At 37.2% G+C, this 20,309-nt stretch overlaps 1 protein-coding gene across 9 annotated transcripts in view; it reads left to right on the top strand.

The window, feature by feature from the left end:
- The window catches only part of LOC126251460 (Parkinson disease protein 7 homolog), a 220,846-nt gene that overhangs the window by 11,204 nt on the left and 189,333 nt on the right, over positions 1–20,309 (top strand). Inside the window, exon 1 of one of the 9 annotated variants that reach the window (XM_049951966.1) lies at positions 8,123–8,346. The exons of 5 other annotated variants lie outside the window; for them this stretch is intronic. In XM_049951966.1, the coding sequence (XP_049807923.1) occupies positions 8,275–8,346 (72 nt within the window). In that variant the 5' untranslated portion in view covers positions 8,123–8,274. Of the gene's footprint in view, positions 1–8,122; positions 8,347–15,849; positions 16,055–20,309 lie in introns of those variants that run through there. 3 more of the 9 variants (XM_049951948.1, XM_049951957.1, XM_049951939.1) reach the window with 3 other exon arrangements.

Raw genomic sequence — 20,309 nt, forward strand, 5'->3', positions numbered from 1 at the left:
CTTACCTCTTCAGTTTGAAGGTATTGACTCATCCTCACTTATGCAGTCAATCTCCTACTTATCCAAGTTATCAGATTCTTTTTTAAAGACATCATATTCGTCATTGGCTGTAGAAACTGTTTATTTTCACTATTTATGTTCGGCCTTAAGGCCCTTATGTGATATACTGCAACAGACTCTGCTCCAGCACAAGTCAAACTTCTGAAGTCCTCTGACATGTACACACATCATTGTCATATCTGAGCAGTTTAACAATGTTAACATGTTTAACACAAATACCAATAAATCACTGTCCTTGTAGGCTGTTAACATGTGAACTGAGGCAGTTGATGCAAATATACGAAGGTGAGTCAAATGAGAACCTTAAATATTTTTAAAATATTATTTATTGTGTGGAAGTGGTACAAAGCTGTATCACTTTTCAACATAATCTCACCCATGCTCAATGCAAGTCCTCCAGCACTTACAAAGTGCATAAATTCCTTTAGAAAAAAATTCTTTTGGTAGTCCGCGCAACCACTCATGCACTGCGTGGCATATGTCTTCATCAGAACGGAACTTCTTTCCCCCCATTGCGTCCAGACATGAGGAAATCACTTGGGGCAAGGTCTGGTGAGTATGGTGGATGAGGAAGACACTCAAAATGCAGGTCTGTGATTGTTGCAACTGTTGTACGGGCAGTGTGGGGCCTTGCATTGTCATGTTGCAAAAGGACACCTGCTGAAAGCAATCCACATCGCTTTGATTTGATTGCAGGCCGCAGATGATTTTCTAGGAGATCTGTGTATGATGCACTGGTGACAGTGGTCCCTCTAGGCGTGTAATGCTCCAAAATGACGCCTTTTTCGTCCCAAAAGTGTGTCAGCATAACCTTCCCTGCTGATGGTTCTGTTCAAAACTTCTTTGGTTTTGGTGATGAGGAATGGCGCCATTCCTTGCTCGCTCTCTTCATTCCCAGTTGTTGTTTTGTCCCCAGTAACAATTCTTGCAAGGAAGCCATCACCTTCTCGTTCAGATTGCCGAAGAAGTTCTTCACAAGAATCAACATGTCATTCTCTCACTTCAGGAGTCAGCTGCCATGGCACCCATCTTGCAGACACTTTGTGAAACTGGAGCACATCATGCACAATGTGGTGTGCTGACTCATGACTAACCTGTAAACATGCTGCAATGTCATTCAGTGTCACTCGGCGGTTTTCCTTCACTATGGCTTCAACTGCTGCAACGTTCTGTGGAGTCACAGCTCGTTGTGCCTGACCTGGACGAGGAGCATCTTCCACTGAAGTCACACCATTTGTGAACTTCCTACTCCATTCGTAGACTTGTTGCTGTGACAAACCTGCATCACCATACTGAACCTTCATTCATCGATGAATTTCAAGGGTTTCACACCTTCACTACGTAAAAACCAAATAACAGAACGCTGTTCTTCCCTTGTGCAAGTCGCAAGTGGGGTGGCCATCTTTATACTGATACTGCGACGGTATGTGTGCATCTCCACTATGATGCCACCTACAGGCCATTCTGCATGCTGTTTATAGCACGCTAACCAACTTACAGGATAACTGCGCAAAATTTCGTTTTGTTATCACAAATTTAAGATTTTCATTTGACTCGCCCTCGTACAACCAAGCAAGGTGGCACAGTAGTTAGCACAGTGGATTCGCATTTGGGAAGATTTAGGTTTTCATGAGTTCCCTAAATTGCTTCAAGCAAATGCCGGGATGGTTCCTATAAAAGAGCATGGTCGATTTTCTTCCCCATCCTATCCGAATCCTATGGGACCGATGACTGTGCTGTTTGGTCCCCATACCAAATCAGCCAACCATCAGTTGCAATGTGCCTCAACACCCACTGCCTGGACCTTTGCCTAACCCCTCAGAATGTGTTTACATAGATTTTCTTTCATTTCTGTGTACATTGTTTGCACCACCAATTAACACATACTTGCTGTCAGGTGTTAATGATCTATCAGTCATTCAGAATTTCCTTCAGAGGAGCATCAGATGTGATTATACCAATTGTTTTGGTGATATTTGATATAATTGCTGTCACCTTTCATCTGTGGCTATTTGATAATGTAGTCGTTTAGCACTTAATTTTTGTGTTTTTGTATCCTTTCTCTGGGCTTGTTCTTGTTTTGACACCCTTTTCAAGTTATTGTAGTTTGTGACTTGGTTAACAAGGTTTTAGAGGCAAGTGAGTCACTTGTAATTTCATTTAAATCAATAACTTAATGTCCTTTACTCACAGGAAACTTCAACTTTGGACCACTTCATTTTAATTGAGATGTGAAATCATAACTATACTTGCATGTACTGCGAGGTATTGGCTGTGGTACATCAGTGTATTTATAGTCTTTTATAATTTGTCTCTACTTTTAAGGGAAAATTGTTATTACTGTGTTAGCTATTGATTCTTGCCATTGCCCACAGATTCAGTATTATGCTTGCTTGTTGCCAATTGCCTGCTTTCTATTAGGATGAGAGTGTAATACTCATTGAAAATAACAAGATATAATTATGTAGCACAACAAATCAATAATTCTAGCCATTGCCCTCAGGGGCTCAGCATTCATTTGGTGACCCCAGGGTTCCTGAGCTAGGGACTGGTAAGCGCTACCAGTCCTCTGTCACCGTAAGCTTTGGGCATGCTTCAGTGACCAGTGTGTGGTGCGGAGGTGGAACGTTGTGTGTCTCAGAGAATGGGTTTCTTGGTTTGACCACCTGGATTGTGGGGATGTAATAAACCTCCATAAAAAAGCCTCAACCTCAAAGTGTGCTGTGTGCTGATGAGATGCATGGCTGTTGAGGTGGAACAGTTGTTAGTTGGCAAACTCTGGGAAACCTGCTGCACCTCAGTTGTACAAGGCTAACTGAGGCAAGCAGGGCTCTGTCTGAGTGGATCCATATTTCTCTAGCTGATCGTAGGACCAAGATGGAACCCTTGCAATCTTCTATTCTCCTCCCAGTTGGGTGTACCTGGGAGTATCCATACACAGTCCTCCAAATGAATGAAGGACGCTAGCCCTCCCGATAACTGGAGCCAGTTGAATTATAGTAACAGGGCTCAAGAAGTCATAAATAAAAACATGTTTTTGGTGATTAAGTCAAAGGAGGTTGACGTTTGAAAAAGTGTCCCCCTTCTATGTCTATAAAGGCATGGCTGGATTACTGGAAGCCTGAAGTCTATAAAGTGGCGGAGGAATGGTTCCCTACTGATTGAGACTAACGGGGCAAAGCAGGTGGAACTATTTAGGAAGTCTGAAAAATCTTGTGAATATGATGTAATTGTTGAACTGCATAACACCCTTAACTCTAGCAAGGGTGTGTTCATATGCCATGACATTATGGACATCGGCATAGCCGAACTTAAACAGGAATGGACATTACAGGGGATAGTAAACATAGAGCAAAGGATGTGTAGGAATAAAGGAGAAATTGAGAAGACCACCACTTTCATTGTGACCTTCAATTCTCCAACGCTGCCTGACCACATCGTGGCAGGATTAGTCTGACTTTGGGTTAGGCCTTATGTACCTAACCCGCTGTGGTGCCACAAATTGTAGTGTTCCCATAATTATCTTCTTTTCATTAGCTATTGAAACAACCTCACTTTGTAATGTAATTTTAATTTCTACCCAAAAGCACATTCAACACAGCGGGAAAAATACACGTCTTTCGTATGAAGACAAGAGAGAGATAGAGAGAGTCAATTAGTTCTTAAAAACAAAAACAAAAACCTACGCAAAAGTAAAAAAAAAAGAACAAAATTATTTATAAAATCGGTCGCTGTCGCAGCGCTCTTCTGCGTGCGCGATCGTAAATTATAACTTTGTACTGGCGGAGGCGCGGAAGTCAAAGTACCACTACAATGCCTCCTCTACTGACACGCTCCGCAAGCGAGCGTGGCAGTATAGAAAAATTTACACACACACACACACACACATATATATATATATATATATGAGAAATTTACATGTTACAAAAAATATTTCTGAGCACAGTGCTCTTTGCATATCAGTCTTTGTATACAGTCTTTTTGGTGTGTATCTTCTTTAGGAGTCGTAACATTAATGTCTTTGAATTGCAGCGTATTATCGTTGCTTAGCACAGCGTTTGAATTCAGTTCACATGATTCGTGTTTACAATGGAATTAATTCGAACAATAAATGTTTCTATTATATTGCTCCAATGTCTTTAAACGTAGTATCGGATTCTGTGTGTGTGTGTGTGTGTGTGTGTGTGTGTGTGTGTGTGTGTGTGTGTGTGTGTGTGTGTGTACTGCCTGGATCTCTTGCGTGTGACTTGAAGAAAATCCAAAGTTAGTTCAATGTGTCAACACGAAATTGTAATCTCCAGCAGTCGAATTTTGGTGGCGTCTACCGGGGTATAAATGGTCAATGAGGGCACAGGAAACACTTCACTGCCTACGACAGGTGATGAGCTTGTCTTTTACACCAACCTGAAAACCTGCCGGCTTCCACAACACCATACACTTCAAAGCATATTGACACTACGTAAATATTGCTTGACCAGTGTTCTATCACGTTGGTTTCTTCTTTGCATTTTCAGTTCCATTTATATGAATCATGTGCTACATGCACAAGTCCTTTGCAGCTCATTAACATCTACTTAAAATACATTTCTTGATATAGTAAGTACATAAATATACAAATATTTACAATTAATCATTACATGAGATAGTTACATTGTTGTCATATAGCACATATACAGAATTAAATGAAAAAATATAGTAAATTTTTACATTACATTCAATATCATTGTGCTGACATGTGAATTACATTACATTCAGATTGAAATATACATTTTATTTGTTAGCTCAAGCTTCAAGACAGCCCTCTGTAGGAGGATAGGTTCATGGGATGGTTGCTAACTACTTCATAAATACTAGTAAAGTCATCCCCTACAGTGGACTACACAAAATAAAATATGATAAATAAAATACATGTTAAATTAATATAATGTAAAAGTTCCTATACCTAATACCGTTTCTAAGTGTGGTGTCCCCACTATTGCTGTTTCTAAGAGTGGTACCCCTCTATTACCGTTTCTAAGAGCGGTGCCCCTCTAAATATCTTAGGATCCTACAAGTATGTACATCAGTGTGATAAGTCAATCATGTTCCTATAAAGTTTGTGTAGTTCATCTCCTTCCTTTCATGAGTATCAAGCAATATAAATAAATGATTTAATTAATAAATAAATAAATCTTCTTAGATAATTGGTGCTGCGTTCCATGCTGTATATCCATTCTGTATTTACCTTGTGGTACCTGTAAAATTCTATTCATAAATAAATATTTGTGTATGTCTCTCCATACTGTCAGATAATCATGAATTATATAATGTCAAATATTTCATCAGCATGTATAAATTTTTCTAAGGGAGGGATGAGAGTATGAGCCGCAACAGAGGACTGACGTTTTGTTTTCTCCTTATTCTCCTTTCTATTTAATGGTGCATCAGTTCAGTTCAGTAGATGAGCTTTAATTATGTCATTAGATGACTGCTAAAAATAAATTTGGAGTAGGTATTAAAATTCATGGAGAAGAAGTAAAAACTTTGAGGTTCGCAGATGACATTGTAATTCTGTCAGAGACAGCAAAGGACTTGGAAGAGCAGTTGAACGGAATGGACAGTGTCTTGAAAGGAGGATATAAGATGAACATCAACAAAAGCAAAACGAGGATAATGGAATGTAGTCAAATTAAATCGGGTGATGCTGAGGGGATTAGATTAGGAAATGAGACACTTAAAGTAGTAAAGGAGTTTTGCTATTTAGGGTGTAAAATAACTGATGATGGTCAAAGTAGAGAGGATATAAAATGTAGACTTGCAATGGCAAGGAAAGCGTTTCTGAAGAAGAGAAATTTGTTAACATCGAGTATAGATTTAAGTGTCAGGAAGTCATATCTGAAAGTATTTGTATGGAGTGTAGCCATGTATGGAAGTGAAACATGGATGATAAACAGAAGAGACTAGAAGCTTTCGAAATGTGATGCTACAGAAGAATGCTGAAGATTAGATGGGTAGATCATGTAACTAATGAGGTGGTACTGAATAGAATTGAGGAGAAGAGAAATTTGTGTCACAGCTTGACTAGGAAGAGGAATTGTATGCTAGGACATGTTCTGAGGCATCAAGGATCAACAATTTAGTATTGGAGGGCAGTATGGAAGGTAAAAATCGTAGAGGGAGACCAAGAGATCAATACACTAAGCAAATTCAGAAGGATGTAGGTTGCAGTAGGTACTGGGAGATGAAGAAGCTTGCACAGGATAGAGTAGCATGGAGAGCTGCATCAAACCAGTCTCAGGACTGAGGATCACAACAACAACAACATGACTGCTAAATATGTTCTCTTAAATAATTCTTCCAATCTGAAGTGTTAAGCCTACATAACTCCAAAAATTTCATTACAAGTTCCTATTAGATTAGTGTTAAAGTGTTATAGATTTAAATCTTCTGGTATATTTCCAACAGTGGCTGCTGTAAATAATTCTTTCCACATAAATCTATACTTTCACCTTTAGTTATAAGAATATATAAGACACCACATAAGTTATCTCAGGCATACCAATCTTTCAATAAATAATATTCTTTCCACTACTTTCATTCTGTATTCCATGAGTGCATGTGATATAGCGTTCAAATCTAGTTTCTCTCCTCTCAACATATTCTCAATTACTCATAACATTCTCACCTATCCATTATTCATTCTTCACAAAATAACATATACTTATTCCTCAGCATTATATATATATTTTCCTCTTATTAATCACCACTTACTTTTTACTTCAACAACAACAACAACAATAATAATAATAATAATAATAATAATAATAATAATACCCTTTTCTCATCTTATATTCCATTTACCTCTCTCCGTATTACTATTTGTCCTCTTATTAAACTAAAATTATATTCACTCATCTCATTCAGTCACTCATATCACTCATATCAACATTACTATTATCACATGCCTCCTAAAGAAAATAATTCTGTTCAGTTCTCTGCCTCCTCTAATGTGTATATGCCTCCTCTAATGTGTATATGCCTCAATAGCAACTCCTCTTATAACCAGATATCTTATTAACTATTGGATGGTTCACATTGCTTTCTAGACTTACCTGCATTCATTAGATTGTAAGTATCTGTATAACTTAAATGTAGGCTCATCATAACTGTATATCATATTAATTATCTTCTCCATACTGTCAGATAAGTACCATTACAAAATGCAGAGTTTTGGTCACACAGTGCTGAGTTACAGGAGTGAAGTGATGTGTAGAAAATGAGGGAAGGCAGCCCATGAAGCTGTGATTGACCCTCCATTTCCAGCAGACTGTGTTAACTGCTCTGGCAGCCACAGAGTTCGAGCCGAGACAGCCCTGCTTTTCCAGAGGAACAAAAAATTCAGAAACTAAAAGTCACCAAGCGGATCCCCTATGCAGAAGCCAAAAAGGTTTATAAGACGACAAAACCTCCCATTTCACCACTTCTTCTGCTACCATTGTGCAGAAACCAGTTCCTAAGGTCAACGTTTTGATGCAGACGTCATCCAATGTCGAACCATCCACCATCAGCACGAGTAATTGCATGTGTACATGCTAAGACAAAGCAAGTAAGGATAAAGCAATCCAAGCAACCACCAAGGAAAAAGCAGCAGCAGTTCCGTAGTGAGTGTCAAGGAGGCATATGACAAGCGGAGTGCCTCTCAATGCCTCCTTGCCCCAACATAGCGCTTGGATAGAGGAGTGAACTGATTGAGGCAGGGTTCAACATTGGTCTTGGTTGAGTGTGATTGGTCGTGTTGGTGGTTGTAATGGATCTGGGAAATGTTATTTTTTTTTTACCTTATTTTTCGATACCGAAGTGTAAATGTTTTCTTATAGTTTTGTCAGAATTTATTATAATTTGTCTTATTACATGTTAATTTACCTCTGTTTTTGAGAGTGAAAGCATATTGTTTACTATTAGGAAATGTATCGAAGAACAGCAAAGAGACTGATTACAAATGGAAACTTGTGGATTGTGTAAAGTATCTTTGACGTTAGAGTCGTCTTTGACTATAGTCAGTCGGCAGCTAACTGTTGGTGTGTGATGATGGAAGAACATTGTGAAGGTCGAAGTCCTAAATAATTTTGAATTATGTTACTATTATTTTTGTATTGACTATAAAGAAGAAACTGTATTTAAAACACCAAAATGAGAGAAACACTTTGAACCACGTCATTTCTGCAGCCGACAACGATGCATTGTGGAATCATACTTAGACAACTGAAGCCAAGACTAATATCACTTTGCAAACGTCTAATGGAAAAGGTACTGTCACGAAATATGGCAAATTTAAGTTAATTAAAAAATAGTGACCATAATTTCAACTTGTGTCTTTCCGGGAAGCCGTATTTCAACTGGGGGCTCAGTGCCGGGATATTGTGTTCACGAGATCTTCAACAGTGCTACGAGGAAGAAAATTTTTGTGTGTTAATACCAGTTTCTTCAGAATGTGTGCTACAGTGTTTGTGTTCATCGGGAAGTAAAAGTTTTGGAGAAGAAATGTTTCGGCAAAAAATATAATTTTCGACAGAAGAAAATACTTCAAGAATTTTGGTCAACAATCACATGGATGGAAAACGTGGTTTTGCAACAGTAGAAGAGTGTTCCAGATAAGTCACGAAACCCTCGTATTTTGTTAAAACAATATTTTTATCTTGTTTTGTATTGTTGTGTATAAATGTTTGTTCTTCACAATGACTTACGAGATTTTCGAGAGTATTGTGCCTAAAGTAGAAAGTAGTAATTTAATAGACTTCGAACATCAGGACAGGTCAAATAAAATAGAAAAAACCGATCAATTTGATTTGAAAAGTTTTCTTGTAAATTTCACGCAAGAAATTAGACAATCAGTTGACGACAATAAGACTTACTGGGATGAAAAAATTGATAACATTTTGTTGCAAGTCCAAGCAGTCAATACCTAAGTGGGTGATCTTTCGAACAGAGTTGGCAGTGTTGAGGAAAAAATTGAATCTGTGGAAGCAAAAGTAAATGAAATTGATGCTAAATTGAGTGGTGAAATTAATACTGTAAAAAATGAGTTACTGGCAGATAGGGAAATAAATTTAATTGATTTTAATGAGATAAAAGGGGAAATTAAAAATTTGGATGAGAATACAAAAGTTTTAGTAAAAAATGTAGAACAAAAAATTGACAATCGCTTGGTTACTCTAGAAGAAAAAGTAGAATGCAATGATTTAGAAAACAAAAAATCTGTCAAAGAACTTAGCGAAAAAATTGAAAGTTTTGACATTGAATTTCAAAGCAAGAATTACAATGTCAACACATATAATCTTGTATCTAATATTCCAGTGAAGCACTTTTCGGCAGATGGACCCTTACATCCCGTTGATTTTATGCAGTATTGTAAGGATTGTTTTTTACCTCACTCACCAGATGAAATAAAAATTAAATTTGTGAAAAAATTCTTGGAAGGGGAAGCTTTGACTTGGGCAAACCAGATTGTAACTTTGGGGATGACCTTTTTAGAATTTGAATCAAAATTTCTGGAAAAATTTTGGGATGTTCTTAAACAAACTAGAATCAAAAGTGAATTTTTGAATGGGCGAAACTATAGAGAATCAGATGGGAACATGAAACAATTTTGCAAATGTGAACTTCAAAAACTTATTCATTTAACAAAACCTTTGGATGACTTTATCAAAATTGATACCTTAAAGAGAAGATTGCCATCAACAATGCAGTTGAGTTTAGTTCATTGTCCTGATAGTAATGTAGAGCAGTTTCTCAATTATATTGAAAAGTTGCATAGGGTAACATCAAGAACACACAATTGGTTTACTCAGAAAGGTAATGGTCAAAATTGGGGAAATGACAACTTTCAAAAAAGGGAACAAAACAATTTTCATGGCGTCAGTCAAAATTCAGGGAGATATAGCAATTTTGAAAGGAAGGACCATAATTTTTATCCAAAACAAGAACAACATTTTCGCATTAATAATCAACAAAATAGAGAACACTTTGGGGGTCAAAATGACAGAAATTTTGTTAGAGATCAGTACAATAGAAATTACCAACAATCAGGTAATGTTTGGCATAGGAATGGGAATAGAAATGTTGATCAGAGACATTGGCAGAACCATAATCAGCAATTCAAACAGGAACCGGAAATAAAAAACGAGTAGACGCCCCCTTGAAGGTCCGCAAGGTTGAGGCAGAAGGTGAGCATGATGAAGGGACCAATGGATGTGACTATTATAAACTCAAACATGACAGTTCCAAACCTAAGCTATCACATGAGGTCATTAGTTGTTACTTATTGAAGAAATTTCAAGAGGAAAATAATGATGATAAAGATAACATTTTCAATACACAAGAACATACAGTAGATAAAAGTAATTGCGATTCATTTAATTTAACAGAGTTTTACACTTGGGTAGAAAAGAACAACACTTTGTCAGATGATGTAATTTGTAGTAGTTCAGAGATGTGTGTGAATGAAAGAGAGAATGTATGCTGTGAGAATGAAAATGTTGGTGAAAGGGATCTGGTAACTTTAGAAAAGGGAAATAATATTTTGGGGGATAATTTGAATGTGTATGACCTGAATATGTGTAATGATAATGATGTTGTTGATAAAGTTGATAATGATGGTAATGGTATTGATGATGATGTTAAGGAAAGGTATTTCATTAGTTTAAATAGGGAGTTGGGTATACACATGGTTGAAAATGGATTAAATAGTGAGAATATTATAGAAATTCCCAGGGATGTTACCAGGATGAATAAAGCTCGCAAGCTGGGTGTATGTAAAAGTGTGAATTTATATGTTGCTGGTAAAGAATCTGACTACACAAATAACGATGACACATGTATAACTTCTTACCTAAGTGAAACTTTTACAGATACTAATGATACACACACATTTCTTATGAATCTATGGCTGAACAGTGAAACTATTTCTTTTGACAAGAACTTTAGAAAGATGCTTATTAATGTATGTGAAACTGTATGTCCTGAGTGGTGGAAAAAGATGAGATATTTTATTTTTGAAAAGCTGAAGGATAAATACTTCAATAGTATACAATGTGATTTGGATGAAAATTCTTGGCTATTTGAGATAATAGAGAGTACTAATGACAATTTTGTATCTTGTGCAAATTTTATAACTGTGACAAATAATACATATAATGATATACCATATAATTCTGATAAGTATAGGTTTGGGGAAATTGAAAGTGATTTATTACATGAGGAGACAGGTTCTGAGAAAAGTGATCAATTTTGCAGTCCTTATATAAAAGTTCAAATTGGGTCATGGATTGGTAAATGTTTAATTGATACAGGAAGTGAGATCTCGGGAATATCTGAAAGGTTAAGCAAGAAATTGAAAGTGGGGAAAGATTATGTTGAAATGCCAGTTGTTGGGGTAAAGATAAAAGGTGCTACTGGGAAGAGCAGTAAATTGGTAAAAAGCCAGGCTTTAGTGACATTTTTAATTGAAGGCAAGTTGTTCACACATGGATGTTTTGTAATTCAGGAATTTAATGAGGATTTTCTTTTGGGTATGAATTGGATTGTAAAAGTAAATACAGCATTTGATTGGGTTGGAAGAAAACTTTTGATAGAAACTAGTGAAAGGGAATACATTCAGACAAATTTTGTGAACACACTTGGTGATCAGAGTAATGGAAATTTTGACAGTATCAATTTACTAAAAGAAAATAGATTGGAGAATATTGAAACTCATAGATTTGATACTGATGAAGTTGAATTTGGGAATTTAGTAAATTTGAAAATTTCAGAAACACAAAATTTATCTGGAGAGCAAAAACAACAGTTAGAAAATCTGCTGTGGGAATACAGTGATGTTTTCAGTGACATACCTGGTAGGGTAAAGGGTTATCAGTGTGAGCTTCATGTAAAACCTCATGAACCATTTATCATAAAACCATACAGTATTGCAGTATCAAAAAGACCTGCTGTTGAGAAAGAGCTGAAAAAAATGGAAGGATGTAATATAATAGAAAGGAGTATCAGTGCATATAATAATCCTCTAGTTGTAGTTTCGAAAAAAGATGGTGGAGTAAGATTGGTTTTGGACTCTAGACACTTAAACAAAATTTTGTTCAGACAGACAGACCATCCTGAAAATATTGATGAGTTACTCTATAAATTTACAGATATAAAATATATGTCAAGTTTGGATCTAACTTCGGGTTTTCATCAGGTACCACTTTCGGTTAATTCTAGAAAATATACTGCTTTCTTGTACAATGGTAAGAGTTACCAATATTGTGTTGTACCATTTGGGTTAAATTCTTCTGTTTCCGAATTTATAAGAGCTTTGGATCATGTACTGGGGCAAGAACTTGCATCTAAACTGATAATTTATGTAGATGACATTTTGGTTACAGGGCAAAATTGGGAGGAACATTTTTCGATTTTGAAGTCAGTTTGTGAAAAACTTAGAAAAGGGGGGATGACATTGAAATTAGAGAAATATAAGTTTGCAGTTTCTGAATTAAAATTTTTGGGTCATGTTGTCACAGACAAGGGAATTTTGGCAGATCCAGAAAAAATTAAAGCAATTTCAGAAATTCCTATTCCTAAGACTAAAAAACAATTGAAGTCGTTCTTTGGGTTATGCGGTTATTACCGAAAACATATAAGTGATCAGAGTCTGAATGCACCATGTTTAAGTCAGTTACTTAAGAAAAGCACTGTTTGGGTTTGGGATAAAAGTTGTCAGGAAGAGTTTGATAAAATTAAGCAAGAGTTGAGGAAGCAACACTTATTACACAGACCTGATTTTAATTTACCATTTTGTTTGAACACTGATAGCAGTAATTATGGGCTTGGAGCAGAGTTATTTCAAGAAAGAGTAGAGAATGGAGTTAAGATACATTGTACCATAGCATTTGCAAGCAGAATGTTGCTCAAGCATGAGAAAAATTATACAGTCACAGAGAAGGAACTTTTGGCAATTCATTGGGCTTTTACAAAATTTAGAATTTACCTTATTGGACATAAAACCATAGTATTTTCGGATCATAAAGCTTTGAGTTACTTACAAGAGTGCAAATTATACCACAGTAGATTGACCAGATGGGCAATATTTCTGCAACAGTTTGACTTCGAAATCAAACACATTAAAGGTTCTGAGAATGTAGTAGCTGATTCACTTTCAAGGTTACTAATTGGGGGAGAAAAGGAGATTTTTGAACAAGAGGAGGAAAAGCAATTTAAAATTAGATACTTAAAAGGGGTGGAAAATGAGAAAACAATTAGAGCTATGTGTAACAAAATTAGAAAAAATCAAAATTTGGATCAGAGTTGGAAATTAATCAAAGAATGTTTAGGCAAGAAGGGGTATGAGAAACTTGATAAATTTTACAAATTACATAAGGGGATTTTATTTCGGAGAACAGATGTAGATTCTGATAACTGGAAACTGTGTTGGCCAGAGGCAGATGCTGATAAGCTGATCATTTACATACATGAAAGTTTTGGTCATTGTGGGATACAGAAGTGCATTCAAAAGATACAAGAAAATGTCTATTTTTACAATATTGGAAAGAAGGTAAGAAAAGAATTGGCAACCTGTGACAAATGTCAGAGAGTTAAAGTGAGCAATCAAAGATGTGGTGGAGAGATGCAAAACATTATTCCGGAAAAACCTTTAGATCTTATCGCAGTGGACTTATATGGAATGTTACCAAAGAGTAAAGGTGGTCACTGTTACATATTTGTTATGGTAGATGTATTTTCAAAATTAATTAAACTATATCCAGTGAAAAAAGCTACTAGTAATGAAATTATAATAAAAATTGAAAGAGATTATTTCGCACAGGTGGGTAAACCAAAAGCTATATTATCAGATAATGGTTCACAGTTTACTTCAAAAATTTGGAAACAGTTTATTGAAAGATCAAAATTGAAGCATATACTTATATCTGTTTATTCTCCGTCCACCAATCCTGCAGAAAGATATATGAGGGAAATTGGGAGACTTTGTAGAACCTACTGTAGCCATAAACATCCAACTTGGTTTGAGCGCAATCGAAATTTTGAAGATATTATGAATAGCCTACAACATAGTTCCACAGGATTTTCACTGTATGAGATTATGTTTAATATTAGACCTCCAAATCTTATATCAGAACTTATTGAATTTCCTATATGTACACCTTTAACTATGCAAGAGAGAGAAGATATTGTCAGGGAAACTATGAGGAAACAAGGGGAAAAGAGGAATAAAAGACATAACAATAGGGTAAGATTAACCACTTTTAAAATTGGGGATCTTGTTCTGGTCAAATCTCATGAAAAATCAAAAATGTTAACTTCAGAAATTAAAAAATTCTTTGATATCTATATTGGGCCTTTTGAAGTCATAGAAAATCCACACCCTAATGCTTATCGTTTGGTGTATCCTAAGTCAAAGAAATTATTTGGTCTCAGGAATGTTGTCTCTTTAAAACTGTATAAACAGAAATCATAATTTCAAAAAATTTAAATAATCTATTATCATCAAAAACAAAAGTCCTCCACTGGAATATGCTTGTTAGGTCAAACTACCTGTACAACCAAGTATGTATATTTGCATGTATAAATTAATAATTTGAAGTCACATGTTAATTGAAACTGATGAAAAAACACTGATGTAACAAAGAATGAGAGAAAGATTTATTTTTACTATTTTTACAAAAAAAAAGTCTCCATAGTGAGCATTTCTGAATTTTTCTAATTTTTGGAAGCTAAGTCTTCCCTGTGGGTGAAGGCATGCATGTGAGGACATGCATGCAAAGGTATAAGTTTCAAAACCAATTTTAGATAAAGCCTCATGATATATGAGCAGTTTATTGTTGTTTATACTGATGCTGTGGGGAGCAAAAGCACTCTTCATAAGAATGTGACTTGTAGTAATATTGTAGTAGAGAGGAAAGTGTACATAAATAATTGCAAAAAAAAAAATTTAGATAATACTGATGTATCTTTAGCTGTACTAAAAGAAGAAAATCATAAAAAAAATACAAACAAAAAAAAACATGAGTAAAAAAAAAGAAAATCATAAGCAAAAAAAAATAAACAAAAACAAAAAAAACCGTGACTAATAAAAAAAATAAAAAAATAAAAAAAAAATCAGAAGTTAAAAAAATATATGTATGAAAAAATTAAATTAAATCTTATTCTAGCAAAGGAGTTTTACCTTTCTATTATTTTTAATCTGTATGCTGTATGTTAGAATATTTCTCATGTATGTTTTATACCATATACATTTGTCATGTCAAATAATTTCTTTACTTGAATTTTTGTGTATGGGATTGATGGGGAAGTATCATTGCAACAACAGCCAGTAACAAGTCCACAGATTCAAAGAATCCAAATTTAGAAGAGGTTATCAGACTGCATCATTAGTGTACTAATTGTGTAATACAGATCCATTACTGAGAGTGGTCGGGATTTTGTTGTATATGTCCATAACAACAAAAGCCCTGGGGAGCAGTTGTAATGGATCTGGGAAATGTTATTTTTTTTTACCTTATTTTTCGATACCGAAGTGTAAATGTTTTCTTATAGTTTTGTCAGAATTTATTATAATTTGTCTTATTACATGTTAATTTACCTCTGTTTTTGAGAGTGAAAGCATATTGTTTACTATTAGGAAATGTATCGAAAAACAGCAAAGAGACTGATTACAAATGGAAACTTGTGGATTGTGTAAAGTATCTTTGACGTTAGAGTCGTCTTTGACTATAGTCAGTCGGCAGCTAACTGTTGGTGTGTGATGATGGAAGAACATTGTGAAGGTCGAAGTCCTAAATAATTTTGAATTATGTTACTATTATTTTTGTATTGACTATAAAGAAGAAACTGTATTTAAAACACCAAAATGAGAGAAACACTTTGAACCACGTCATTTCTGCAGCCGACAACGATGCATTGTGGAATCATACTTAGACAACTGAAGCCAAGACTAATATCACTTTGCAAACGTCTAATGGAAAAGGTACTGTCACGAAATATGGCAAATTTAAGTTAATTAAAAAATAGTGACCATAATTTCAACTTGTGTCTTTCCGGGAAGCCGTATTTCATGGTGAAAAAGTGTTTCCATTGTAGGGACAGGGAGAAGTCATCCTGGATGACTGAATTTGGGTGTGGGGCATAAGGTGAGGTCTTTGGAAAGGGCTGATACTTCTGTGGGGCTTTGGTGGATAGTGGTAGTTCAAGGCATGAGAAGAAGTGAACAGGCTGGAGAGTTTTTTCAGGTGGCAATGTGCATGTTACTTTAGTACCTGGAGGGAAAGGATTTAAATGCGTGTTATGGGATCCAGGAATTTGGTATTGCATAGCAGGAGAATTTTGCGGATGAAAAGAACGTATTGCAAGGAGGTTTGGGACTGAGTAATGTGGTTTTGGAGGACAGTGTTGGTGAGGGATTGGCAGAATTTGAACAAATGGAGGCCATTGTGGCAGGAAGGGTGGCAGCCAGAGATGGGTAATTTGACGCTAAAGCCATTTGCGGGGATTCCATGAGCTAAGCAACAGCACAGAAGCAGTATATGGGACTGGGTTCTGGCTAGGTATAAGGAAAATTTTCTGTATTGTCAAGACGGAAGGAACAAGGATACATGGTGGTGGATAAAAAAAAAAAACTATAAAAATACAGAAATAACGTAGAATTACGCCAAAAAAAATCGCAAAAATATACCCAAACATGTGGAAAAAGTCATGAGAAGGATGAAAGAGATTAAGTAAGGGGAAACAAGATGAAATCTGAGGGACTAGGCAAATGGTGAAATTCAGAAACCAAATGCAATTGGCATGAAGACGCAATGAGATCCAAGAAAAAATAAATTAAAGGATAGTGATGTGTGTTGCAGCTCTGTGGGTGGATAAATGTGAAGGAGGAGGACAGCAAATGTGACTAGATTAGGTGAAGTTAGTATGTGTGAACTGGAATAAAGAAGAGAAGGAGAGGTTGGATGGGTGGGGACAGTTTGGCAGGCTGAGATACAGGTTCATGTCACACAGCAAAGGTACGGGAAATAAAATGTGAAAATATGTGAGAGTGACGCAGGAAGAATGATCAGGCTGAAGGTATAGGATTAATAATATTGGTAGGAGTAATGTGAGACATGAGATGCTGCACCAACAATCGGCGTGGTCTTGTAGGTGGCTATTGTACACGGCCGGTTGATACAGTGTGGCTCGTAAACAGTGTGCAGTGCAGTTTTTAAGGCAGCAAGAGAAACGCAAGAAAGGAGAGAAAGAAGCATGGACACTGAGTATAGTAATGTGTTAGAAAATAGTAACAAAGGAAAACAGCACCGGTTTATGGGGTGGATGAAAAGTTGTCAGGCAAAATGAAACAATGGAAAATCAGGTTGGAATGTAACAGCCTCTCTCCAGAGTCCATCTCTCTCCTCACGCCTACCACTCCCAACACTCTTATCTTCTACATGCTTTCTAAAGTCCATAAACCCAACCACGCAGGATGCCCCACTGTGGCCAGTTACTATGCTCTCCACTTTCGTAGACAAACACCTTCAGCCTGTTACCCGCAACCTACCCTCCTATATAAAAGATACCATTTCCTCCATCGGCTTTCTACACTTTCTGTTCCCTTATGACTTGGTGCCCTGCTTGTCACTATTGATGCCACATCCCTTTATACTAACATCTCTAATGTCAATGGCCTTACTGCTGTTGTATACTACCTTTCCCAAATGCCCAACAGATTCCAAACCCACAACTTCCTCCCTAGTCACCATGACTAGCTATATCCTCACCCACAATTACTTCTCCTTTGAAGGTGTGATCTACCAGCAATTATGGGGTAGAGTTATGGGCACCTGTATGGCACCATCCTATGCCAACCTGTTCATGGGCCATTTACTGTAATCCTTCCCCAAACATCCAGAATTCTAAAACCCTCCCTGAGATCAGATTCATCGAAGACATCTTCATGATCGGCATCGAGGGTGAGGACGCCCTATCCACATTCCTCCAGAACCTCGAAACCTTCTCCTCCATTCGTTTCACCTGGTCCTACTCAACCCAGCAAACCATCGTCCTTGATGTTGAGCTCCACCTCAAAGATGGCTGCATCAGTATCACTGTCCATGTCAAACCTACCGAATACCAGCAATACCTCCAATTTGACAGCTGTCACTCATTCCATACCAAGAAATTCCTTCCTTGCATCCTAGCCACCTGCGGCCATTGCATCTGTAGTGATGAGGAGTCCCTATTGATAGGTACCGACTGTCCCACTGAGGCTTTTACAGACCATAATTATCCTCCCAACTGTGTAAAAAAACAGATCTTCCATGCCTTATCTTTCCAGTCACACACCACCTCCCAAGTCCCACCGTGTGGCCTCAGAGAAGCATTCCCCTGGTGACTTAGTACCACCGGGAACTGGACCAACTGAATTACTTTCTCTGCTAAGGTTTTGACTGCCACTTGTCGTGCCCTGAAATGAGAAATGTCTTACCCACTATCCTTCCCACCCTTCCTGTAGTGGTATTCTGGTACCCACCAAACCTACGCACTGTCCCCCTCCATCCCTACACAACCCATGCTCCCAACCCCCTTGCCTTATACCTCATATCCCTGTAATAGACCTCGATGCAACACCTGTCCCATACATCCTCCCAGCTACTGAAGCCAGGTCAAATACATCACGTATCCCATCAAAGACAGGGCTACCTGTGAAATAAGTAATGTGATCTACAAGTTAAGCTGCAACCACTGTGTCATACCCTACGTGGGCATGACAACCAAGACTCCCCTCTGGTCTTCTCCCCCAAACAACCCAACCCCCCCCCCCCACCCCCCTTTTGCTAACCTCCGGACAGCACCTAGCTGTCCTACCCTCTCCACCTCGGCCCTGTACGCTCCCACAAGCAGCACTTTACCGTCCCCCATCACACCCCTACCCTACCCTACCCTGCTATTCCTCCACCTGCCCCCCCCCCCCCCCCCCACATATTGCTGAGTTTGCCACCCAACATGACATTCTTCATTTCAATGACTGCTTCACAGCGTGTGCCATCTAGATTTTTCCCGCCAACACCATCTTTTCTGGATTGCACAGGTGAGAACTCTCTCTGCAATACATCCTATGCTCCCGTAACCCTCCTGGCCTCAACCTTTATTAGTCACCATCCTTACACAACTAGCCCTTTCCCTGTTTCCATTCCAGCAACGCAGCCTCAGTCTTTTCACTTCTCTCCTTTTCCACTACCCCTCTCCCCATCCATCTCACCCACTTCTCCCTCTGAAATTAGGAAAATAATAAACTTGCTTAAAAGCAAAAACTCACATGGAATTGATGGCATTTCCAGCAAAATACTAAAAGCTTGTTCTCAACAGATAAGTAAGATTCTCAGCCACCTGTGTAATAGCTCTCTGGAACAGGGCATTTTCCCTGATAGGCTGAAATATGCTATTGTTATACCTTTGCATAAAAAGGGGGATAGATCTGATGTCAACAATTACCGTCCAATCTCCCTTCTAACAGCTTTATCCAAAATTTTTGAGAAAGTAATGTATTCAAGAGTAGCTTCACATATCTGTAAAAATGAAGTACTAACAAAATGTCAGTTTGGTTTCCAGAAAGGTTTTTCAACAGAAAATGCCATATATGCTTTCACCAGTCAAATTTTGAATGATCTGAATAACCGAACACCACCCATTGGGATTTTTTGTGATCTCTCAAAGGCTTTTGATTGTGTAAATCATGAAATTCTGCTAGACAAGCTCAAGTACTGTGGCATGAGTGGGGCAGTGCACAAATGGTTTAATTCGTACCTAACTGGAAGAGTGCAGAAAGTAGAAATAAGTAGTTCTCGTAACATGCAAAGATCAGCACATTCCTCAAACTGGGGAACTATCAAGAATGGGGTTCCACAAGGGTCGGTCTTGGGTCCTTTGTTGTTCTTATTATATATTAATGACTTGCCATTCTATATTCATGAAGAGGCAAAGTTAGTTCTCTTTGCTGATGATACAAGTATAGTAATCACACCTGACAAACAAGAATTATCTGATGAAATTGTCAATACTGTCTTTCAGAAAATTACTAAGTGGTTCCTTGTAAACGGACTCTCACTGAATTTTGATAAGACACAGTACATACAGTTCCGTACAGTGAATGGTATGACGCCATTAATAAATATAGACCTTAATCAGAAGCATATAGCTAAGGTAGAATATTGCAAATTTTTAGGTGTGTCCATTGATGAGAGATTAAA

This window comes from Schistocerca nitens, chromosome 1 (genome assembly GCF_023898315.1).
Source record: "Schistocerca nitens isolate TAMUIC-IGC-003100 chromosome 1, iqSchNite1.1, whole genome shotgun sequence".
Classification (NCBI taxonomy): domain Eukaryota; kingdom Metazoa; phylum Arthropoda; class Insecta; order Orthoptera; family Acrididae; genus Schistocerca; species Schistocerca nitens.